The sequence below is a fragment of the Centroberyx gerrardi genome, chromosome 2 (assembly GCF_048128805.1).
Source record: "Centroberyx gerrardi isolate f3 chromosome 2, fCenGer3.hap1.cur.20231027, whole genome shotgun sequence".
In the NCBI taxonomy this organism is placed as follows: domain Eukaryota; kingdom Metazoa; phylum Chordata; class Actinopteri; order Beryciformes; family Berycidae; genus Centroberyx; species Centroberyx gerrardi.
In genome coordinates this window covers 5,238,553-5,265,858 of record NC_135998.1, presented here as the reverse complement: position 1 = coordinate 5,265,858, position 27,306 = coordinate 5,238,553, and the positions used below count along the sequence as shown (strand labels likewise).

Sequence of the window (27,306 nt, the reverse complement as noted above, 5' to 3'; positions counted from 1 at the left end):
CTAAAACAGGCAACAAGCTCTTTCGCTGAAAAGAAAAAAGTGTGAACTTACTGTTGAGAGTAGCTCGGGACCAACCAACAAAAAAGAGGCAGAGAGAGAGAGGGTTAGACAAAATCAGTCAGCTACGATAGCCACGTTAACATTAGGCTAGTTAGTTAGTGAAGCGGACATCGTTAGTTGTTGAGTGGAAATAACTTGTCAACAATGCTATGGTAACATCAGCCCCTTGCTAGCTAATGTTAAGCAGGCTAATGCTGGGCAGTTGACAACCTTTTAAAAGCCATCTTAACGCTACCCAGCGTTAACGTTAACTTTCGAAATCTGTCATTTGTCCAAGTTAGCACGTAAATCTAATGTTATTAGCCAATAAAGCGACACTGCACTTACCTTCTCTTAAAAAAGCCCAACTGATGTTTTTCCAACCGTCATGCAGCATTTAAATGTGGTACGTTAAGGTGAACTGGGAAATGGCAGACTTCATACTTGGAATTTCCTACTTCCCACCTCAGGGCATTCAAGTGATTGAGGGAAAGTATGGATGCTCTAAAACTATATTATATACTATACTATAGCTATTAAGCCTACCCAGTTCTTATACAAATAAATACTCTGTAGTTTGTTTGTGGAAATGGACTAGACGCCTGGCAGGAGACGTTTAGCGAAAAAAAAAAGATTGCAATAAATAGGCCACTGTGAAAGCCACTCAATTCACACACAAATGCTACATGTGTTAAGCTAACCAGAATACTCATGAATAAAACTTCCAGTTTGGGCGTTCAGCCCTCAAAATATAAAAGAAAGAAAAGAAAACACAAGGCTGAAAAATTATGGCAGGCCCACAAAAACATGACCACTAATACTACAACGGGATTCATTCTGTGCATTCTAGGAACCCAGCTAATTATATATATGGATGTAATATATGCACCCTTTGCAAGTAGTAGCAGTACTAGTTCAATTAATGGTGAGTCTTAGTTAAGTCAGATTTTGGAATGACACGCATGTAATTTAGTGGTTTAGTCTACACAGTCCTCATGCTGTTGGACCTGCAGCTTCAATGGAATTACGACCATGTAAAGTCAACCTCAATTATGTGGTTATTTCATGTAATTGTACATGTATGAGTCTAGACAATTCCTCATCCCAAATGATTGAAAATCGTAGTTAATGTAGCTTTAAATGTGTCTTCAATCTGTTAGTTGGGAACACAGGGTACAGCAGTGGTGTAGTGGTGTCTGGCGAGGTGGGTATACTGTGACTTCTCAGGGTGGTCTTTTTCATTTCACATGCAATGTGCTCCACTATTTTGGTGGGACTGCATCTTGAGTTTTTCCTCAAGAAGGCTCTCGTGGCCATCAAATGGATGGTTGTTTTTGGTCAGATAATAAGCAGTTCTAAAAATGGCAACTTATTTTAATGCAGTCTCTGAAATTGTCTCCACCAACTGGCCAATGCTATTGTTTTGCTTTTGTTACAACATTTTTTGAGCCATTCCATGGGCCTCAGAATGTTGCTGCCTTCTTATCTTATTTCGTAGCACTGGCAGAAGATTTTCTCTATTACCCATCCCAGAGGAATCAACAATAAAACTCATCCACTCTTCTGAAATCGCCACCCTCTTTTCCTTGCATATTCCAGTTGATTTGATAGTACTGCAGACATCACATGTTCATATATAGGATGGACTAAAAAAACGAGTAGCTAGCAACTTACCGGTGGCTTCTTCGTCCCCTGACCCACCCATGCCAGGCCCTTCTTCTGGTGCACTCGACCCAGCTTCAGTTCCACCTTCTGCTGGGGCGTTGTCATGGTTGATGGCGCTGATAGTTTTCCCAGGAGAGGCTTTGGCTCCCCACTTGACTGCCAGTGTCATCAGTGCTCTCCACAGTCGGTCACGGTCAAATAAAAATACTCAGTGCCCACCTGGGTTGCTAAGTCTAACACACACAATGAAATGGTATTATTGGTTACTGTCTGATTAATGGACACTGAGCTGTATCACTCGCTGTTTTTAGGAGAGTATACAGTAAATTCCTCTCCACAGAGGTGGGTATACGCCATATACCTGCATATACGGTCCACTACACCTCTGGAGTATGGTTTGGTATGTCATGGGTACACTGGATAAGAAAATGGCATTGTCAGCAAAATTTGCTTTTTTGTGTTTTTGGTAAATGAAACTTTACAATCAAACCATTTTCAAATTCTAAATAGATAGAGGTTAATATATATTGTTAAATACTGTGGATGTAAAGCTCCAGGTTGTCACCATGACTCATGTAACATTTCCAAAAAGAAATTCCATGTCAGGATTTCATACAGATATATCAGTAACAGATGTGTCAAAAGATTTATTCATTTTACAACAGAAGAAATTTGTTCCTGTGTTCTGTCCCAAAAAAGTGGAGCAGCAGAGAAGTGGACATGAGCGGACACATACTGCCCCATTATTTTGGGACAGAATGTTGTGAGAAGAATTAATCTCTAGTTGAAAGGATGGGGTTGCACACGATGGAAAGTTACTCACAGATGAGGTACTTGGATGCCTGCTACAGGATATTAAGTCTGCATTTAACATTTAATCTGCAATTTCTACCAGACCAAAGTGCTTGGCTGTTTCGTTTTTTTGATCTGTTAATTTCATGGCAGTCTACTGACTTTCACGCCTATAGGTAAAGGGTTAGTTTTTTTCCCCACATCGCAGCCGAGGGCATCATGAGGCAAATTCAGGTTAGGCAGTCAGTCAATCAGTCAGTCAGGGGATGCTTAGTGAGATGATGCGCTTCATCGGATGGCCTCTAGGGGGGGCGTCTTTGACTGCAACATTATGTTTCATGTTTGTCATTTGGATATGCACAGACCAACAGCATTGTACTCAATCCACAGAGTCTCCTAATGTGAAAACAAAAGTGAAACTTAACATTCCACAATTTGCTCCAAACTCGCCTGTGTTAGTAACAGGATTTGAAAATAGTAACCCGTCTTCTGCTGCTCTACAAACTTTAACATTAGGTAACGTTATTACCTTGTGGTATTAGTGGTATTAGGTAATTTAACCGTGTCGCAGTGCTTCAGTGCATAGAACTGAACACACGTGCCGTGGGTCTGTACAGGATCTGTGTTCATTTTTAACATGTATTTTGAGGCTCTTTGTGTTATTTTTCCTTGACACTGGAGACAATATGACCAGAATTTCAGTTAGTGTGATGGTGTCAAACTTGCTGTAATGTTAAAAACATGTAACTTGTTGATTTACAAAATCACTTTACAAAAACTGTGGTTCATTGTTCATTGTTTTTTTTAACAAAGGTACAGAGTTGCTACAGAGTAAAAATCTGTGTAATATTGAGGTATCAAGCCTGACTTTACTTGGCAGTACAGTTCCCATGGTGTTATCTAGTACTTTCATAATAGGTATTGGTATCAACCTCATCACCCTATTGAACCAGGGAACAGAGTTACTACAGAGTAAAATCAGTGTAATAATGAGGTATCAAGCCGGCAGTACAGGTCCCATGGTGTTATCTAGGTATTGGGTAACAATACTGTAACAACCTCATCCGTCCTCTGAACTAGAATATGGAAGTTCCATTTGAGAGAGAAGGAAATTATTCATTACTACTCATTGCACAACTTACTACATTAAGGTAGTACTGTTATAATGCTAATACTCGGTAGTAATACAATACAATACGGGTAGTATTGCCAATCATACAGAGCCACTGTGCTTACCAGCATTTAACCGAAAAATTACACATTATAATTACAAATAATGATTTGTTATTACCAGAACATGCTAGCATTTAACCAAAAAATTGCACATTATAATTACAAATAATTACTCGTTATTATCAAAAATGTACAGCATTTAACCAAGAAATTGCACATTATAATTATAAAGTTACAAATTATTACCAGAAATTACCCGTTACTTTCTGATTATTTTTATGTAATTACACAGTTATTACCCTGTAATTTATGTACTGTCTGTGCTACTGGCTTAAGTTCCAAAACTGGCCAGGTTTCTGGGTTAGGGTCATTGTGAATTAATTCAAAATGATGTTATGTTATTTGACGGTTGGCTTTTCATTATTGACGTGAATATTCAATATTTTTTTCATTAGATATGATCATTCATTGTTGGATTGTGGCACAGAAAATGTTCCACATGCATAAACACAAGACATATTTGTGTCATTGTCTACAAGAAAACCCTGTCTGTCTCCATGTAAATTAACTCATACCCCTCTCTGTCTCTGCAGCTGGAGTAATGGCTGGACCAACAGTGTACTGTCTGACAGTCAGTCAATCTTGGTGATGTCATTGGCGGAAAATAGCCAGCATACCACGGTGAGCCACCGGGGTCGTCTGAACGCCACCAGTGGTGCCAGAGAACTGAGTGCCTATGTAAAAAACTGCAGAGACACTCTCAACTCCTATAGAGATTTGCCGCACAGCGAGAGGTAGGATGATACCTCAAGCCTTATAGAATTGTCTTTGCATGATTAATGAAGCTGTTGACCACTCTTTAAAAGCTATTTGCAGTCAAACGAGGACTCATTTCTCATAAAGTAACATGAGTTTAAAGCTGCAGTAGACAAGATTTTAATGTAAACATCCAGCCGTCTCATCAGCCTAAATCACAAAGTGGGGCTGCAACAGTGAAGAGTGTCCCATCGCCACAAAACTGATTCACCCTATCTGTCCGTTTTAAACTCTGTCAGATATGGTCACTGGTGGGAAGTAACGGATCAAAACTTAAGAGAGAATTCTAAAAGTGTCTCCTAAACAGCAGTAAGTGAGCGCTCCATCCACAGAAAGATGGACTCACCAGTGTTAGATCTTTTGCCTCAATCGACCCTTTGATATCTTTGGTATAAAGCATCACATATCAGCTGGGGCTGTGCTGACATCACCTTACAGGATTCCTGGCCAGAGTCCTCAACATTCAGTTACCTCTTGCTGCCATTTGGAGCAGTGCAATTTTTTACGTTTAAGTCCAAAATTTATTGCTGTTCTATTACTATGCTATCAGCTCTTGACTCTCAGAATGACACAGCTGTTGGCAAATTTCTCAAATGAGGTATTTTCTATAATTACATGTATAAAAAGCCTCTTAAATCAAAGGCAGATGAAAATACATGCTACAGAGCTATCATTAGTAAATAAGCGATGAGGAATACAGGCATAATTGGTAGTGCAGGTAGTTTCCCCAGGTCACTAGCCTGTCTACAAGGGCCCATCTGTGAACATCACTTTAATGAATGGCTGGGGCAGATGTAGAGACAGCGTGACTACTCCTTCACATCAATGTCTCATTCAATACACACATGCTTAGCACAGAGAGGAAGGCCTATATATGGTCGAGCTACTTTTTGCAGTGGCTTATAATCTAAATCGGAGCAAGGAGATCATGCACAGATAACTAAACACAATGTGTTAGAGATCCAGAATTCATTTGTGCCCATTTGATGCTTCTAGTGCTGTAAAGACTGCAGGGAACAAATGGTACTGGCTACTGTTGAAAGCAAAACAGTTAATTTAAAGAACAAGACTTAATAGTCAATGTAAAGAAAAAAAGGCGTAGAAAAATCTAATCAAGGAACACTGAAGACCTTGAACATGCAAGTAAACATCTTGCTCTCAAAGAAATTGTGTAAAAAGCATTTGTATTGGTAACTTACAGAGGTAAAAGTGTGTTTCCTGTGGTAGGATTGTATCTGCTGTGTCAACCCCGACTCTGCTGTCTCCGATGCCTCTGGCCTCTCCTGCAACACCAGGATCTCCTCCCTCAGAGATGTCGGCCCCCCTGTCCAGCCTGGCCACCTCTGTCCCTTCAATGGCCATCAGCCCCTCTGCTGAGGAGGAGCGCCCCCTCCTCTTGGCCACCACACTTCAGTCACACAAGCCCTCACGCCGAGACCACAACCAACACAAGAGGAACTCTGCCCACTACAACCATGGCCATGAGGCCCACAGCCCCTTGCCCAACCCACTGATGATTATGAAGGATGATGACTACCAAATCACACCTGACCATGACAACACAGTTGCCGTTCAGGTGGCCCCAGCTTCCCCTCCGAACCTACCAATAAAAATGGCCAATACCAACAACAACAACAATGGCCACAGTGCCAAAAGACCAAAAGCCAATGGCCACATGGGACACAATGTGGAGTCCAATGGTGACAGCATGTTAGAGAGCGAAACAGAAGAGCCTGTGGGGGAGGACACACCCTTCCTGACTATAGATAAGCCTACAACCCTGTCAAACAGGTCTATGGACAGCAGCAGGACTAACCCAGCATCACCAAGCGATGACCTGCAAGCCAGGTTATTTAGCACCATCACCAAACAAGATCCAATTGCTGTTTAAGGTTAAAATAAATATAGCTTAGAAATCTTTGTCATGAAAAAGAGTCACTATTAAAACTTTATTTTCTATAAATTATTTGATGTGTAAAGAATTTTAAAGATAAACAGAAAAAAAAAATATTTTAGTGATGTAGTGAATAAAGACTTTTATAAATTAAGAAAATGTACAAATGTGTTCAAGTCATGGAGGTAAAGTGCCATACACTAGTATGTAGCAATGGTTCACAGTATTTCAGTGGAGAAAAATATCAATGGTGCCTTTTGGTTTGGTGTGCTTAAGGGAACTGCAACATGGCACACTGGCCCATGTATTCTTCACCTTCAAGTCACACTGAAACGGCATTTTGAGTGCATCTTGCTTCCTTAATGTGATGTATTTCCTGTTGAAACAGGATGTTGGGGTGGGAGGGATCATTCAAAAGTGTAAACCGATAGGATATCAGTTAGGGAGCAGAAGATAGTTTTATTTGATGGGAGGGGAAGAGGGGTGGGATTGATCTGTAATGATTTTATTGGTTGGAATTTTTAAAAAGTTATGAGATTTTAATATAAAAAAATATAAGAAAAGAACATTTTTGTTATTTTTGTGGCATAAATTGTCAAATACAGTAGGTGTATGTTATGATAGATAGAATGAGCTAAAAAGGCAAAAAAGTAATTTTTTATTTTGTTGTGACTAATCTTCCAGTTAACAATCCTACTGAGCTAAATAACAAATAAAGAATCGTCTAGCTGCCTTTAATGTCCTGCAGTTGGAAGTGCCACAATTGTCACAATAGTTTGATAGTAAATCTCTTATGTGTTCAAAGTGCATGTTCTCTCCTTTAATGCTGTGATGGAATTCATGAGCTGTCTATTTAGTTTTCTCACCAGCTACTCCCCTCCTCCACCCAGAATGGTTTAACTGTTCTGTCAGATATCCTTGGTCTGTTTATGGGCTGTTTAGTCTCTCCAGTACTCTTTTGGAAATACAATGCTATTGAACAATTAAATGAATGATTAAATGATTAATCAGTTCATTACCTCCATCAAGAGAGGAGGAGAGAGGTGAGAGATAAGATCATTTTTATTATCCACAAGACAATATATATTTGGTTATACAGATGACTTGTGTAATTTGGTATCCTGCTGGTGAAATAATATTGTAACATCTTGTTAAATAGAACAAAAAATTACAAAAGGTTAAATATTGAATGGAAGATTGAATATATGGCTCATTTTGTCTTTCATTAACACATCCAAGGGTTCCTAAGTAATGCATTGTGGGGATCAAAGAAATAACACCATATATAGATGCAATAGTTAGCTTCTTTCATTTGTTCAGTCGTGTCTCTGGTATGGTAACTGAATTCAACATTTTTTTCTTTAGAAATTGAGCTTTTTAAAATATCCAATAAAATATCCACATATGTTTGTGTTAATACAACTGTTTGTTTGTTTGTTTCAACTTCCACAGTGTGTTCATATGTAAAGTTACAGTATGTATGTGTAATATCAAAAAACATTAAACTGCTTTGATGTTTGTTCCTCTATATCCCAGGGATATGTTAAAGCATGATGTTTGACATAAATTAGTTGAAAAAGTTAAATATCTTTTTGGGGCAACCAATTTCTCAGAGTTTCTATATATACAATCAGCAGTCAGTCTGTCATATGAGTAAGTAGAATTTGGGGCCAACAACTCCCCATATTACAGTTTTAATGATGGTCCAATATAAAAGTATTATATTTATTTTATTTATTTGTTTGTTTATTTTGTGGCCCTTATCTTAACTACAGGTATTAACAATTGTTCATTGTTAATACCTTTTCATTTTCTATTTATGTATATATATATATATATATATATATATATATATATACATATTTATATATATATATATATATATATATATATATGTGTGTGTGTGTGTGTGTGTGTTATATTTAACAAATGGGATTAAAAAAAATAAAATGGCCTAGTTCTGGCAGGACACTCTAAGTCATGCTATGCTGTGTCAGCTGACTGCTGCCACACCTACCGCATCTCACTGCACTGATTTTGGTGGTCTATTTAAAAGCCTTACATAGAGACAAGGAAGGATGTCCGCACACTGAATATAAGCTCCCAAAGAATTTATTGCAACGTTTCGACCAGCACGGTCTTCGTCAGGCACTTTGGCAGCTTATATTCAGTGTGCGGACATCCTTCCTTATTTATCTGTAGGTTGCTGTTTTTGTCCTGCACCTGTACCTGTACCCAAGTTGAATTGGATGTGCACAGCATTCTCGTTTTTCCATTTAAAGGCCTTCACACTCGCATCCACACTGTACGCTGATGCATGCTTTGCTGCTGCGTACTTGCTGCTGTTATTTGCAAGAACCTCCTCCACCCCAGCCTCCACCTGATTTGGCTCTGCTCTGTTTATATGCACCCTGGAGGGTCTTTACTTCTAAATTAATCCCCATGGGAGGATTATTGCAATGCTCCCTGCATCTTATTTACCATGTGCTGTTTCCATGCATATGCTGTAGCAGGGAGCATCCACAAGAGTAGAACCATACCACCAAGTGAAACTGTATTGCCATCTCTATTTGCATAAATGGTTAAACTATGATGTGAGTGATTCCTGACAGAAACGTAAATTGTGTCCCACATGTTTATCAGATATGATTACAGTATTAAGAAACTAGATTACATATTCTGTCAATTATATGCTTAACATACCCCATGATGCATTGCTTTTAAACCTCCGTGAGTCTTCAAATGATGTAATACACCATGAAAACCTTTAGTGCTTTAGTTTCTAATTAAATATTAAATGAATATTTTGTGCTTGAGTCTCACAACCTCAAAGTGTTTCTTTCTCCTGATTATGGTTGAAAACAGAACTTTTTTGGGGGGCTCTGATGAGTAAGTTGCCATGCAACCATTCTCAAAAAATATATTTCACATAATCAGGCATTGTCTTCAACATGAAAATGTATAAGATACAGAGTTAGGTGGCAATACAATATGCATGACACAACAAGGTTAAAAAACATGAGCACTGTACTAAACGTGTATTTTGCACAACTGGACATACAAAGTCAGATAATTGCAAGATTCTCCCGGTTTGACTGATTTATTATTCAAACAAATGTTAGATCTCTTATTTCCATCTTCAACTTAGCATATGTAGCATTTGGAGTAAAGACAATACCCAATTTCTTGAATCTGTTTCAAATACTTGTACTTTTTCTTTGTAGCACATGCCTCTCTTCAATAGCAAGAAATCGTAGGGTTAGGGTTCTTTACCTCTTGTACAATTTTACAAAATTGGACTTTTTGAAAACAGGGTCTCTGCCAAACACTAGCGTAAGAGTTTCACAAGGCGCTTGGGTGTAAGAATTGCTATGGGCGCCCCCATAGCCCATGATGATGATGATGACATCACACACTCTAGCCACTCTTTTTGCAAAACATACACATTTTTTAAACTGTTAATTCCCACAATTTTAACACATATTACACATCAAAATGTTCAGCTTCTTCTGTCACTGACAATGTAAATACATAAGTGATAGGATTTGTAGTTTTTCAGTTATGAATGTTTGTTCAACACTAGTGCTACACTGTTTGACAGTAGTTTTGTGTATCTAATCAACAGCTTTGTCTTTTTACACATTTTTTAAACTGTGATAACTCCCACAATTGTAACACTTTATACACATATTACACATTAAAATGTTCAGCTCTTCCTGCTTTCATTTATATTTAAATATCTAAGTGGTACCACTTTCAGTTCTTGAGATATTAAACCGTCATTGTGTGTGGTCTTCCACACACACAATGACGGTAGACAGAATGTCTTAGTTTTCTTAAAGGTTCACTCTTTTACTCTTTCTACTGCTACTACTACAAATATTACTTCAGCTACTACTTCATCTACTATTTTTACTACTACTCCTAAACTACTTCAACTTTCAACTGTTTCAGACACTTCAACTGCTACTCGTACTACCAACCCGTTCTCATTCCCAACTCGTCCTATGTTGACTCTTTGTCAAATCCCTTGGCGTCGCTATAACAACGCTAAAGGTACCCTTCTGCGTCTGTATAGGACCCACCGGGTGTTCCATAGACTCCATGGTAAAGCCTCTCGCAGCAGTATTGGACACCTGCAACTTTCTCTCCTGGACCACGGAACACACAGTCTGGCGTACATTTTCTGCCCAATAAGGCCTTCCGCTTTGATGCATTTCTTTGCTTGAGCTCTTTGGTGCTAATATTAATTTTTTAAAAAAATGGTTAGTATGGTTGTAGATCAATTTCGAGGCCAAATGAAAAAAAAAATCGCTTGCATTTACCATTTGATGTCACCTGCTAGATAAATAAATAAATTTGGCTCATAACCTATATAACAAGTTATTTCAGTGGCATCTCAATAAACTCCATAAAATATAGCACTTTATAACGACTGTATCGTTACATCTACTTTACAATAAGCACAATTGAAATAGAAGAACGCAGTCGGGAGTTAACGTTTCTAAACGTTGCATAATCCGTTTCGTCATTGAACATACCTCTTTCTGCCCATGAAACAGAGCTGATGAAATCGCGGCAAAATAGCACCAACAAAAGCATATTTTGTAATATTTTTGATTATATCCTCTTACAACATCAACCTGTTGGTTCAGATTGTATTGCATCTTTCTAATATTGAGCAGTTTGCCAGTAAACAGCAAACAGATTGCACTTCCTATGAGCACTTCACAATAAAAGCCCTGCTCCGTGGGTTTTGTTGTTTTGTTGTTGTTTCTCCCATAGTTGATGTTGTAAACATGGAATTGACATTGTAATTGGGGTATTTGAGGGTGGAAAAGAACAAATCTTTTGTCAAGATTTCAGCCATCTTAATGGGAAGCAGGAGAATTTCAGAAAATATTGCATTTCAACCCAACTCAGTGCCGCCTGCCATCAGTAACCCCACTCCCATGAAAGTACAGCTCAATAGCTTTCTAGAGAAGTTGACCCCATGTCTCTAGCCCCTTGTGTTGCTGCATAATAAGCCTTCAGAAGTAGCCCGGGGTCAGAGTTCAAAGGGCAATATTGCAGTACATGTTCTTCATATTGACATATGTTACTCTCCAGGTCAAGGCCTTTCCAAAAATGTCTTTAATTTTGTCCTATGACAAGTTAAATTTTCACCTCTGTCCCGCCCCAGGCTCTTTCAGGCGTAGTTTCTGAGACCCTTTGAGACTCCAGCCTGGATAAAATCAAGTCTTTTGATTTTTTGCTTATTTAGTTGAAAGGATCCTTCAAGGTATTTATGTTTTTTCTAATCACAGTCATACTTTTGGATTTGGGCTAGTGTAGACCTTATTACCTACCAAATACATCTGTCTGTTGACTGAAGAGTCAACATAGGATGAGTTGGGAATGAGAACGAGTTGGTACTATTTTAGTATTACTGCTACAATGACTACTGCTACTATTTGCTATTTTGTCAGGGACCATGTACAAAAACATTAATCTCAGTTAATGAGAAGAGATGCTTTGCACCAGATTTAGCTACTAACTAATTTCCATCTGTAGTCCCTTAGGCAGGTAGACATAAAAACAGTGCAAAACATAAAAAAAAATATATATATATAGCCGCAAGCGGCAATTGCAGGGTCCAAGCACAATTTGAAAAGACAGACAAAACGGCCAAACTTTATATTACTTGTTCTTGATGAGTACTGACCTCGGAAAGGACAAGCCTGGATTTGAACCCACAACCTTCCACATGAAAGGCTGATGCTTTATCTACTGAGACAACTTATGTTACAGGTTCACTGAAGAGAAACTAACTAAAGGGAGAAGTATTGTGATACTGCAGCCTATGATTGGCAGATTGAAAGTGCTAATCACTTTATAGAACATTGTAGTGCTCTCCATTAACAAATAAAACAATAGTAAGTAACATGGGCCAGAAAACTGCTGCTGCACTGCTCTCTATGGGTTGAAACATCTGGCCACACCCCAATCAGTGATGCCAATCAGATATTTTGCCATTGACAGATGATGTCAAACACCTGCTTTACGTTTTCTGCACTGTGTGATTTAGTGTTGATGTACTTTTCATGAAACTTCAAAATGGTCACAGTTCATCAGTGACTTGCACTCACAACCTTGTGGTCCAGAGACCTGAGCTTAACCACTCTGCCAATTTCCACTTTGGTGCACCACAGTGGGGAAACAAAACAAAGGGACAAGTGATAGGTCATAGGCGCTAGTCCAAGCCATATTGAAAGCCTCAGAAAGAATATGATTACCGTATTAGTGCCCCACATTAATCAATTTACACATGGCTTTACAGACATCATCTTGAGAGTCCAGACATCATTTGTCATTAGTTTGATGAAGATTGATCAAACTATCTTGAACATATCACATTGTCAATTTATCAAACTATTTGCAGCTGCACATTTCCATCTACCGTACGCTCAGTTTTCAAGATATCATTACAATTTTTCAGCCGATATATCCTGAAAATGTCAGCTCTCTAGGACATACGGCTGAATTTTTATGCATTTTTGAAGTTTTGACTTTTATATCTGTGAAGATTTGGTTATTATGCAATAAGCCACGCCCACTTTCATCAATCATGACCAAATTTATTTGATCAACTTGGACATGATCCTAGCACATGTGTAAAAAACTTTCATTACAATCTATGCAATCAATTATGAGATATAAACTTTTTGCATTTGTAATGCCCACTAGTGGTAGAGCTCAAAATGCTTTTGAGGCCGTTTTCAAGCAACACTGCTCAACAATGTGTTTCAAATTTTGGCTTTATTAGATGAATGGTCAATGAGTTATGACCAATTTAGTGTTAGGGTGTGTTTCGTTAAAAGTTTATTGGTCGATAAAAGCCAAACTTTGGAAGGAGGCGGTCCCAAGATTCTCCACACCAAATTTCATGTGAATTGGATTGGAAAACAGCCTAGGAGGAGTTGCGAAAAAAGTGTTTCTTAAAGAATTCAAAATGGCGGACAATACCATATGGTGGACATTGAAAATGATATATGGGCTGGACTCGGCACATTCCAAAGTATCTATGGACACAAGAATTTTCAGTCTACGACACACGGTTCAGAAGTTTTTGGCCAAAACATACAAGCATAAAGTTGCTTGTTATAGCGCCACCATCTGGCCAATATGCGTGGGCTGCCTTTCCTGAGTAGTGGGGGGCCGTAGAAGCCCACCTGCCAAATATGGTTGCTGTAGGACTTATGATTTCTGAGCTGCAGACACTTTTAGGGGAGAAAAAGAAAGAAAGAAAGAAAGAATTCCAGCAAAAACAATAGGGTTCCAGCACTACGTGCTTGGACCCCTAAAAATACAATAAACACACAATCACAATCATAGTCACATTCCCAACCCTGGGCAAAGTAACCTACCAAACCCCTAAACTCCTCTTACCAATAACAATGCACACAGGGTCCAAAATTAACTTTTTAGCTTACCTGCCAAGGTGGCTGGTAGATGAACAAATTTACCAGCCAGCCAGATTTTTTACCAGCCAAAAATAATAAATTGCTTTTTACTATTGCAATTTGCTATTATTACTATTTAGCATGTCATCTTGGTCTCATATGCGATTCTCAATCAATATTATAGTAGTGTGCAGTAATAATAGTAGTAACATTAACTGTATGCAGAAATATTAATTCAACTGTTTCAACACTAAAGTGTAACACATTTTAATTAATAAATTCAGTGGTATTCGCCTTTAAGTGCAAGAAGGATAATTTATTAAGGAGTTTGAGAATATAACAATTATAGAGGAATTAACAATAACAAGTAAAAATAAGTAAAGGCCCATTCACATCTAGAACAATAACTATAAAGATAACTATAACTATAAAAAGATTGAAATCGTTGTAAGTAAATAGAATGTCTGTGTTCACACTACAACTGTAACTAATAAAAACATCCAAAACGACAACTATAACTATATTCTTGGTTCCATCTCAGAGCGATTTTTCTGGCAGTAGAGACAACAATAAAACATTTTCAACCAATCAAACTAAAGTTCTACAAAGAAGGGCTGGGAGAATTCAGTAGTTCATTGCAGTGATGGAGCTGCTGCTGAGGAACTGATTACAGAAGTCCAGAGGAACCCAGCGCTGTTTGACAAAGACCATCGCCTCTAAAAATGTTGAAAAGAAACGTGACATACCGGTCGGGATCGGAACAGCTCTTGGGATTAGCGGTAAGGCTGTTTACTGACCTGGAAGCAAGTTAAATCGCTACCCTTTGCTAGCATGATGCTAAGAAAATAGCATAATCTCTTGGCCAACCGCAAATGCGCTATTATCCTATGTTTTCAATATAACCGGGAGGTAACAACAGAGTAACAGTCAACAGTATCCTGTTGAAACCCGTTTAGCCACAGTGACGTTCAGGTGTTTCTCTCAACATGGGCTACAGGAGACTTTACTCTTTGATCCACAGTAGATGTGGTGTGCAGAGTCTCCTACTGGTAAAGAAATTAATAGCTCCACTTGGTGACCATTAGTACCATTAGCTCTCATATAAACAAAGCACAATAATGTTATGAAAGCGCCATAAAAGAGCATTATTATCTGCCATCTCCTCTCTCTTTTGCAGCAATGCATGAACCCAAATCCTTTGGCTATGTCGTTATTTACTTTAGCGAGCAAGTAAAATAAAAGCACGTCGGTATTGTAATCATGCTCCATTTTTTCTCTGAATATTCGGCGCCGATATCGTTGTAGTGTGAACGGCCTGAAGTTTTCTTTCTCTTTCCTGGGGGCTCCACTCCTGCAATAAATCTCCACATGGCTGGGTTTGTTTCAACTGCCCGGATGACAACAAGGACCTCACGTACTGTAACAAAAAAATCGCACGGTTTGATGACTGACGCAATTACGTACTACGCACAACACACGCAGCACGGCAGATCTAGCAGATTGAAGTGACAGCAAACCAGCAGCTTTCTCCAGCGCGTGTAGGAAATTCATTTTTTTCTACCGGTCAGAGTGGCGGGTGGTCTCCATAATTTACTCGTCAAAGACTAAATTTACCCGCATTTGGCGACTGGCGAGTGTTAATTTTGGACCCTGCACACAGGCACACTCTCACACACACACAACACAGACAGACAGACAGACAGACAAACACACACACACACACACACAGAGAGACACACACTGCAACTGCTACTATTTAAAGCTACTATTTCAACTACTTCAAACACTGAAACTACAATTACTGTAGTACTACTACTAATAATAATAACAATACTGCAGCTACTACAACTATTGCTACTACTATTACGACTACTGTTACTACTAGTGCTACTACAATGTCAGCAGTCTCTCTACTCCACTCTAGCTGTTTTATAGCCTGATATTCAGACTGAATGGCCATTTTGTTACCACTCCATTATTCAGTCTGACATTGCCTCCATGTTAGCCGTTTTCTGTGTGTGTGTGGGGGGGGTGTTGATTTTCCCCGAACCAATCACTAGTGACTGACGTATCCGGCCGCTCTGATGTTGTTTTCAGTTACACTGATGCTGGCCGTATTTACAAATTTTACCAAGAATGACGGTAATTTTTGACAAAAATATTGTCTTCACAAAGACAATATGTTGGTTAAGGGGTGATTTCAATAAACATTATTATGGCAATGAAACGCCAATGAAAAACCGTTGCACGAACGGTTCAAACTTCACGCAACACTAGTGCTCCCCCAGAAATGCAAGACGGCACTATCTAGGTTTCATTATTTTTCTTAAAATACAGTACATAGATACATTAATTGGGATTTAGAGTATCTACACAGGTCAACACAATGTTCCTAATACAAGGAAATTTCTAACCAAGAGCTATTCAAATGTGCAGGAAACATTTTCTTTTCTTCGTCCTAAATTATCACAACAAAGTCTTAACTCGCTCCTCTTCAAAACTTAAATTGAACCATGAAAAACAATATACAAAAGGAAAAACAGTGACACCTGGTGGGCAAAGTAAAAAGGTGCGAAAATTATAACATTTAACAAAGGAAAACGCATACCTGCAGAAGACAATACAACACACGAGTTGCCTTCTGGTCTTTCCTGCACATCTGCTCCTAAACATGCAAAATAACAGAATTTACACTAGGAAATGGATGCTAAAATCTCTGCGGCGCTACGTTGGTCACATGGCACAGGGCAGCCTGCCGTAATACAAATGGCGCCAAGCAAGTTAAATGAACACGTCTACAAAACTTATATTAACGGTCAAAACAACACAAAATAGCTGGGTAACGTAATAGTATAAACAATAAACAATATGCATTAAAGGTTACAACATAAACGGTTCAATTTCCAAGGAAAACAATGAAATAGTGCGGCAGCATTTTTCCACACAACTTACCCCCAGCAATGCAAGACGGCACTGTGGGGGGGGGGTGCTACGGAAACTCAGGAGGTACGGAAGAGATGATGTGCAGCAAGGTAATTTCCACAGGAAACATTAAAGGGTAACTTCGGTATTTTTCAACCTGGACCCTATTTCTCCAGTATTGAGCGAGATCGCGTCAGCCGGCAGCCGCGAAACGGGCTGCAATGTAATCCTATGGGGCAAATGTGAACCGTCATGTCCAGTAAAAGTTCTTGTTTTTGCTACTGACAGGCTCAGATTGTTATTACAAGTGTCTGACAACATTATGGAAAGGACCCTACAGAGAAATTAAAAGTTTTTCTTTACCTTTCGCTTGATCCGGTCTGTTTGTTATTGTGTGTAACCAAGTCAATCTCCTATTATAATCTATATATAATGATATATTTATTTAGCCTATTATACTTATTTATTTAGACAATCTGTATGACTTCCACCTACTCGGCCCATAACTGTCCTCTCCGGTGCTGCTGGATAAAGCCGCGTCCTCCTCATCCTCCTTCCCCGCCTTGAGAGGCTCTGACTCCGGCCACTGTTCGCTCCTCTCCCCGCTGTGACAGTCTCTCCACCGGGACCGGTTCGCCTCGTGTGCCCGCGGTGTGCTCTCCGTTTCGGGACCCCCTCCCTCAGTCGCCTCGAAGAACGGGTCGTATCCCGGTGGTAAGATCCCGTTCCGCCCCACCGGGGAGAGGAGTGGGGAGGGCAGCTTGGGCGCAGAGGGGCTGCCGTGGAAAGTCCGAAGGGCTCCAGCAAACGCTTGGGCGTGATAACGTGGACCGCGCCGCCGTACAGAAAACAATCGTTATTGGGGTTGAAGATCCGCTCCGATGAGGGTGGGAGAGTCGGGTCCCTGTGAAAAACAACTTCAGGCTAGAAGCAGGACGGCGGCAGGGAGGTGACGGGACAGCTCGCCTGGTAAAGGGACCATTTCCCCGGTGGAGGACACTGCTGCCGGGGCTCGGGGTAAGTAACAGTAGCCTCGGTAGTCCGGTAATCTCCCTGCTGGATGGCCATTATGGTCCCTGAAAGTTGTGTCGTGGTTTTGCCTAGAGAGTTGGACTGACTTGTTGGCCCCGGTCTCGGTTAAAAATGGTGAATTAACGGAGCCAAATTCAGACTTGGACACATAGTAGGTGCAGCTTGGTAAATACATGGTGCATTGTAGTTTACTCTTTCTATAGGCTGGTGTTGTGTTTTTTAAGTGTAGGCTTTATTGTGAAATAGGCTATAAGCCTATATAAGACTTGGTTACACACAATAACAGACCGGATCAAGCGAAATGTAAAGAAAAACGTTTCATTTCTCTGTAGGGTCCTTTCCATAATGTTGTCAGAGACTTATAATAACAATCTGAGCCTGTCAGTGGCAAAAACAAGCACTTTTAGTGGACGTACATTGACGGTTCACATTTGCCCCATAGGATTACATTGCAGCTCGTTTCACGGCTGCCAGCGGACGCGATCTCGCTCAATACTGGACCAATTTCAAAAATTGTTGTCCCTATTAGTTCCTTAGACACAAAAAGTTGGGAAAAAAGGGTTGAAAAATACCGAAGTTACCCTTTAATAAAAATAACGGTGAATAAAATAACTCATTAAGATAAAATTCACAAATACTCAACAGAATCATTAAATGATAAATAAAATTCACAAATACAAATTGGAAATAAGAATTAATAAAATGCATTTTTAACTCAGTTACACCCACCCCCACTGAATTTTATCGAATTTGAGCACCAACTACACAGTTTGCACTAAAGAAAACACAACAAATTGACACAAATTGATACAAAGGGTCAGCATCAAGAAGACCAACACCAAATGTATCCCATAAGGATGAAGTGGTATGAGAGCAGCGCTTATCCCTCAATCCAGCAACTGCCAACAGGGTGCCTTGTACACCCCATAAGACCCCAACACACAGTGTAGTGCAGGCCCATGACAGAGGTGAAAATGAAAACAGTGGAACATTATACCAATACAAAAACTTTCAGACCCATAAAGGCATAGGCTATCTGATTAAGGTTTTAGTCAGCAAAAGCCTGGAACATAAATTTGCAAACAGCCTTAACATTGAACTTGTCCCAAACAACATCCTGCCTAGACATGGATTGTATGAGCCTGTTCACAGGTTTGACTAGGCGACCAAATCTTGACCTGACCTGTGTCTGTGCATCAGAAGGACCACAGTGCGTGGATGAGGTCTGATCAACAGTGTGCAGAGTGTCTGATGTATTGTCTGTCTGTGTCATGGTGTTGAGAGCAGGGTCTGGCTGTCTCACATGCACTGGAACGTCCACAGCAGTCACAGGGCTAGAAACACAGGTCACAGACTGATCTGTCACGTGGTCCTCGGGTGAGACTGAGGTGTCCTGGGGGTCAGAGGTCACGCTTGTTATGTCAGTCTGACAGACTTAGTACAGACAACTACACCCATTCTATTCCAAGAGCACTCTGTCACCGATTTCAATTTTGGATCCCTTTACTTTCTTGTTGTACAGCTGAGCATGTCTATTCTGCTCTTTCACAGCATGGTCCTGGGCAATCACCATCGCTTCTTTCAGATCACTGGCGAGACATGCCACATACTTATCATAGCTCATCACAGCAGAGTCATGAAGGACAGTACAAAAGAGGACATCAACAGGTAGGCGGGGGACCCGGCCAAACATGAGGTAAAAGGGGGGATAACCCGTCGTCTCATGCACCTTTTAAGATGGATATCATCATGAATACCCATATTTACCAAGACATTTAAAAATAATAATAATCCCCTCCCCCTCCCAAAGAGCTCAGGACCTTCCAGCATGACAATGATCCACAGAATACATCCAAATCAACAATGAATAAAATTAACTGACAATAAAATCTGTTTAAATGGCCCATCTGAAACTGAAGACTGAATCCATTTCTTTAAATGATGACGACTGACTAATGGGGTTCTTACAGTGTGTTGCCTCCTTTTATACTCAGGAATGGCTCAGGAGTGGAATCATTTCATAACTTACTTAAATATTGCTCATCAGTCTCCAGCTGAACACAGTGTGTGGTGGCTGCAGGGGGGGGGGGGCTGCAGGGAGGAAAATAAGGTATTAAAATAGTATCTGCTGCAAGTTTGCTAAAATACGGCTATGCCAGCTATGCCATGCCACTCACCAATTGCGCAGCCCTTCTTGGTCGTTTAATTGGGTCTTCATTACAATTCCTTCTCCATCGTTTTCCAGGTTTTCGTCTGGTCATTTTGAGACTCAGCTAGTCAATGGAGGTACAACAAATTACTGCTAGAATAGCCACGTGCTACAATGAATGAAATCTTTGACATGTCTAAATATTCAATTAGGCTAACAAAGGCATGTGTTTAGTGCCAACAAAATGATACCTTAACTGACACTGTGAGCTTGACAACTACAGCTGTATATCATGTGTGTTAAAGTATTACAAATGTAAACTCAAGGGCTCACTCGGACATTACCCGGACGTTGTACTAGGGTGCTGGCAGGTTAATGTCCGGTTAATGTCAAGTTCAACTGATTCGGACATTTGCGTTCACACATACAGCTCGCCCGGGTAATGTCCGGAAAAGTTCAGGGTAGCAGTGCATGTGTAAATACGGCTAAAATGTATTACTTACTTAGTCTTAGTCTAACACAACTTTACGCCAAACGTCACCCGGAAATAAGAGCTGGATGCTCTAAACAGCCCGCGCCAAGGAGGTTCTGCCTGCGCAATGATCAGAATCACAAACTTTATTGTCCGTCGCAAAGCGAGCGGTCGCAAAGCAATGGCCAACTGCAAAAACTGCGGGAAAGACAGTTGGAGTTGGAGATTCAGATGAGATGGTAACTTACTTGGGAAGAGTCGGTGTGTCACGTTATCAGCAGGTAAGAATCGTAATGTTAGTTAGTCGGTCAGCCGTATAACGTTGTGAAGAGTTGAACAATGACATTCTCTTAACCCAAGGTGAAACATTTAACAATTGTCACGGCTAGGTACTAACGTTAACGTTCGTTAGCTAATGTTAACGTTAGCACGGCATGCCGGTCCGAGTTCAGTCACAGACAGAGTCGGCTAACATTAGCTAACGTTAACGGCGGTGTGTTAGCCTGGTAATTGTATGTAAACGTTAGGTAACGTTAGCTAGCACGGCATGTCCCAGGACTGAGCTCACAGTCACAGACAGAGTCGGCTAACATTAGCTAATGACAGTGTGTTAGCCACGTAATTGTATGTAAACGTTAGGTAACGTTATCTAGGTAGTTCGCTAAGGTCACTGTTTGGGAACGTTAGTTGCGAGTCACTCTCAGCTAACGTGACGTTTTGGCCAAATAAGTCAATGTGGTACATCAGGTCTTGTTTATAAAGTATACTATATTTAATTCACTTTTGTCTGAAAAAGGCAATTTACAAAATGTATTCTTGTCTTGAAAACAAACAGATTGCCATTACAGAATGGACAAAAAGAGATCAAATCCATCAAAGAGACAAATGGTTTCCCACCAAGAAATTACTGGAACTCCAGAAGTCTCCAGAATTGGCTCCCCCAAATGAGCAATCTGGTGAGTATTGGGATAATCAACTGGTATCATTTTTTGTGTGATGTAACGTTAGATTATATTCTAGGGATGGGAGGAAAAACCGATTCAGTTACAAATCAAAACATAACAGTATAGGCAGAATAACAGTCTAGGCGATACGATATTACGATACTTGTAATATAACAATAGCCTACTTGTTGTTATATCGTAAAAAAAAAAAATTCAATTTGTAACTGAAAAACTGAGTATTGTTGTAATATATTGTATTGCCTATGTTGTCATTCTGCCTATACTGTTACTGTAATGTTCTGATTACATAGGAAAACGCATTGTTAACCTTTGAGACACCTCTTACTAAATGTCTTACTCAGTGCTAGGATGACTTGAGAGGGGGTCAATATGACCCCCTCTCATTTTTTTAGGGGGCCAATCATCTCTTTCAGGGGGTCAACATAAGGAAACATGTGAAACCTGAACAATATCAGACTTAGCGTAGGTGTAAATTATGTTAGCAATCTGATATTATTATTAACACTGACTTGTCACTTAAAACTGGAATAATTGGCCGAAACCAAAATTAAAGAGGTAGAGTAGCAGACTTTTGAAAACTACAAAAAACTACAATTATCACTATTTTTGTTTACATTTTTGTTGTGATCACACTCTATGATTGGCCAAAAGAAACGGAAGTCCACCCCTAATTTTTTCTTTTGGCCAATCACAGCGTGTGATCACAACAACAAAACACAAAAAAAAGTGCCCTTTTAGCTCAACAGCACCGTAGTGGCCAAACATCCGCTACCCTACCTTTTAAGGAAACACTTGGCCGAATACCGAGTGCGTACTGGTATTTTAAAGTGTATTTTGCCAGGAAAAGTGATAGGTTCTTCTTTAGAAACAGTAGCTTCTCTGCTTTCTCACACGAAAGTCACATGAAACCTTTAAATATTTCCAAACTGCTGACATGTTTGCTGCAATTATATGGCTAGGCAGTCATTCACTCAACGCTCATTGCATTCACAGAACAGCATGGGTTGCTGGCACTGTTTGAACGTGTTATCAAAACAACGTCACATAATAATATTATTTGGTAGACATTTTCGGTCTTTCCCCTCACCGAACACCGAATGTGCTTTTTTTGCTATTTTCGGCCGAATAATTTCTGTTCCTGAACATTCGGTGCATCCCTAGTTATTCTCACTATTTAGTGCACTATAATGCCCACATTGATTGTGTGCCAACTGTCCATCCCCATTCTTGTTAACATTACTTGAGAAATTGCCTTTGTAGACTCAAAAACACTGGCCTCCTCTTCTCAATTTCTCTCTCAGGACATTTTGCTTTTGTCAGGTTTGAGGATGGATACACTGCCAAAATCTTCCAAACATCAGACATTTTGGGCAAAGATGACGATCCTGTCCAACAGCTGCAAGATCTTAGGTCAGGAGAAGCCATTCTAGCCAAGTGGTCCGATGGGAAATTTTATAGGGCCACTGTTATACATTGCACAGCCAGACCAGGTAAAAAGAAAAGGCTGCCCAACAAAATTTGCTCAAGGTTCATTCACCTACCTCACCAAACACGCCGTCTTCAACTCCTGACACAGTAATAATTGAGAGGAGCCCACTATATGAATACGAAGAAGAATGCAGTGCTGGCTCACCACCCAACGGCGGCAACACCGCAGCCCCATCGTCCGACGGGGGCAACGCAGCCGACCCACCTCCTTACTGGGGCAACACCGCTGGCCCATCGTCCGACGGGGGCAACGCAGCTGGCCCACCTCCTTACTGGAGCAACACCGCTGGCCCATCGTCTGACGGGGGCAACGCAGCCGGCCCACTTCCTTACTGGGACAACACCACTGGCCCACCACCCTGCTGGGGCAACGCAGCCGGCCCACCACCCTACTGGGGCAACGCAGCCGGCCCACCACTCTACTGTGGCAACGCAGCCGGCCCACCACCCTGCTGGGGCAACGCAGCCGGCCCACCACCCCAGAGGGGCAACGCAGCCGGCTCATCATCTGACAAGGGCAATGCAGCCGGCCCACCACCCTACAGGGGCAACGCAGCCCCTGGACAGCAGGCAGCAACTGCATGGAAACTATGTGATGGATGTAGGGAGGAGGTCGAAAGAATCATCCTTGACAAGAGAAGGGTGGATGAAGCCATCTTGAGAATAGGTAAGTAATGTAACATGTCAAACTTACTGTTTGTACATGTGTACATCAATTTGAATAAATTACAAATTCATTTCTGTTGTGTGGTTCTATCATTTTGTTTACCTATGGATTAGTGATTGGGCCTGAACACATAATAATGAATGTACTGTTTGTGCTATTTCCCCCTTTCAGACCCAGGCCAGGTCAGACAGCTTCAGACTCTTCTCAACCTCATTGGAGAGAGACATTGTGAGCTGGATAACAGCCCATTGGCACCATCAGGCCAGCAGGAGCTGTTTCCTGACAGCGGCTTGTTCCTTTCATCGTTCCGCCTTGCTGCCATGCATCGGGCATCAAAACAAGATTGCCTGCGCCTGTTTCATTTTCTTTTTGATAATTTTTTCTCTGTTGAAGATTGTGTGAATTCGGTTGCCTTTGGACGCCATGGCAAGATCCCTGAGGGGAAGAGAGTCCTTGACCGGAAGAAGGTCAACGGAATTCTAAGTAAGTTTTCTCAAACTTAGGCTGCGGTTAGGGTTACCACAAAACATGAAAAAAAGTGCCCTTTTAGCTCAACAGCGCCGTAGTGGCCAAACATCTGTTACCCTACCGTTAACACTAGAACCGCCAGTGACGTCAATTTGACACTCTAGCTTTTTCAAATTGTAATTATTACTGCAGTGTAAATGCCACGATATCCTCTTTCCTTGACTTTTCCTAATTCTCCCAAACAATTATTTGTTTACCCAAATAATTTAGATTTGGCTATAGATTTGAATACTTTAGTTAGACTAAAGGACACAATCCTTTTCATCAATCAATTATTTTTATTTAAGTGCAGAATAAAATAAAAACAAAAACATAGTTTTCACATAGTTTACGGTGTAGGCTAATTAGAATAAAGACCGTAAATGTTTGCATCTTTGATCCAGCTAGATACAGTAGGGCAGGCTATAATGCCCGTCACAGTTTGTGGGAGCAATTATTAATAATAATAATAATAAAAAGGAATGATCAGCTGACACGTGGAATATCTACAGGCAAGTAAAATGATTCTTTGATCTATTAGTTTCCGATTTGTTTGCAGAGTTGCTCAGATTATTATTGTTTTATTTTATAAATATTGGATGTATAATAAATATTGGATGTGATTTGATGCAATGACAATACATAAAATATTATCTAAATTATAAAAGGTATAAAATATAATATTAAAAGGAATTATTAGCTGATTATATCTACAGGCATGCACATTTTTTCTGTGATCTTGCCTGTCCGATTAGATTACGTAAACAAACACCATTGCTGATTACTCAAATATAGTATTTCAAACTGCTCAAATTAACTGCTAAAACAAAATAATATTTCGAGAATCTATCTGCCAAAGAATTGTTTTTAGTCTGCGGGGACTAGCATTGGACTCTCTGCGCTGGTGATGCGCTATAGTGATGCAGATAATCGCCCTTCAGAACAAAAGACGTCATTTTGACCTCAGCTGGCGGTTATAGGTAATCCAGAATTCCTGGCGGTTCTAGTGTTGAACAAAAGTGTAACTTCCATACAGTACAATTGCATTGATTCTTGAAGAATATGATTTACCGTATTTCCTCTAATATTGGCCCGGGCCTTTATTTACCTCAACTGCAGAGGGTACCAGGCCTTTATTGGAAGTAGGCTTATATTAGAGACAGGCCTTTATTTCTAATTCCCTCTGTTTGATAAGTATATTTGCTCATATTTTAGTACGAAGCCTCCTTGTTTTCTGATCTGCTTCTGTTGGGGTACGTTAGGTAGACGTTTTTTTGTTACTGCAATGCATTACGATAATTACGGTAATTGACGACGGCATGCTCCAGAGACTTCCGCCGGCCAAGCCATCTTGTGGCACTTGTACATTACTACAAACTACAGTTACAAACAGGCACCAGGAGTTTACCGGTATCCACCGTTGTTTGCATGTAAGCTGAAGCTAACTGAAGCTAACTGAACCTGGGCGGCGATGTGTTCCCGGTGATCCGGCCGAGATTTCGGCGGGGGTCCGGGGCTCGGATCAGGAGGATCAATGTGGGCCGTGGGCGTGGTGGAGAGGCAGCGGCGGAGAGAAGAGACGGACACAGTCCAGCCATATACTAGGTTTTGACCTAGTCTTGTTTCCTTTGTTTTTTCCCCCGGCCTGTATTTGAGGCCGGCCTTTATTTGTTTGTGTCGACCATGGCCCCGGCCAATCGGAGACCCGGCTTTTAATTGACTACAGGCCACTATTAGAGGAAATACGGTATGTAATGTGCTTGCTATTCACAACTCTCTTGCACCATCTTAACTTAAAGCACAATTGAACTTTGGTAGAACACTGGGTTGTATCGCTACCTGGCCACGATATTAGTCCATATATTGGGTGTGATTTAAAGCATGCTAAAATGTTGTTTTCTTCTTTCTCATTCTACTATATATCCATTAACATTTATTTCTAACAATGTCAGAATGTTAAAAACAGTAATTTAGAAAAAGTCACAGACGAGGAAGCACGTGGAGTTTACGACGGAAGAGTAATTATAATTTTAAAAACGCTAGCAGTTTAAACCCAGTGCTTTTAGTGTTAAATACATCAAAAATACACCACACTCAGGCATTTTTTATGAAAATAAAGGACCCATAGTGGTATGTCCTTTTAACTTAACTCTAAAAAAAGAATTGGCATTCACATATTGTCAGTTCTTGAGTACAGTTGTTGTGTTATGTCTTATTTGTCAAAATAACTCATACCATTTTTGAATGCTTTTGTATTCCAGCCTACGTCCTGAGATGTGCCACCTTGGATGGTTGGACAGGAATCGATGAAACCAAACTGAAGAAAGCTTTCATCAACAAGTGTCGGGCAAGAGCAGGCCATAAACAGTCGTGACTTGCAAGCCACTGCTATGGCCTGTGTGGACTGCTTTCTCTATCTCTCACTTTCTCTCTCTCTCTCACTCTTTCTCTCTCTCTCTCACTCTTACTCTCACTCTCTCGGACAGTTTAAGTTACCTGTTAAGTTAACTCAAATGTTTTGAGTAATGCATCATTATGCAACGTTTTCACATTGTGAGGGTTAACGTTAACGTATAATTTCCTCGTTTAAAACAGGTAATTTAGCTGTAATACATAGCCTACACATGTAACTGGTTGGATTAAAGTGTTAAAACGGTTTTCACTCGTTTAAAACAAATGTAAGTTAACAGTATATTGCTATCTCAACTAAAGTTATGCTAACATTAGCAAGCAAGTTTTCCTATGTTTCAGCAATTATGGCAATAACTGGATTTTTGTTTATTTTATTGAAACGTGTTGGGAAATAAAAGTGCTTTACAGTTTGGTAAAGTCTTAAACTGATCAGTGTTGATTGTTGTTTTTACAGCTAATTCTAATTAATATAGTTAATTAAATTCTTAATTGTTTCTCATATTTCTCAAATATGGCTCAAAGCTCATGCTACCTTCTCATATATAGCTTCAGTTGGACATTTAAGAGAAATAAATCAGACAAGGAGGAGACATTGGACATACAATGATAAGATCTCTTACAGGGATCATACTTCTCAGATTTGTCTCATGAAAGTATCAGACTCATCTCACGTTCTTCTCTTTACTATAACCAAGACATGAATGAGATCAGGGGTATACAATGATGAGATCTCCTCTGTTTATCCTACTTCTCAAATATTGCTAAAATGATTATCTCAATTCAACTTCATTTGTCTTAGAGAAGTCTACTAATTCATCTCTTTTTCATCTCTTTATTGCTCCTAAGGGACCCTTAGGAGAAGTAACTCAGA

At 40.1% G+C, this 27,306-nt stretch overlaps 1 protein-coding gene across 2 annotated transcripts in view; it reads left to right on the top strand.

Annotated features, from left to right (window-relative positions):
* nrg1 (neuregulin 1) overlaps window positions 1–6,902 on the top strand; it is a 192,264-nt gene extending 185,362 nt beyond the window's left edge. For both annotated transcript variants that reach the window (XM_078287920.1, XM_078287918.1), the window contains exons 8-9: window positions 4,263–4,463; window positions 5,713–6,902. In XM_078287920.1, the coding sequence (XP_078144046.1) occupies window positions 4,263–4,463; window positions 5,713–6,376 (865 nt within the window). In that variant the 3' untranslated portion in view covers window positions 6,377–6,902. The remainder of the gene's footprint in view (window positions 1–4,262; window positions 4,464–5,712) is intronic.
* Window positions 6,903–27,306: the final 20,404 nt, after the last annotated feature.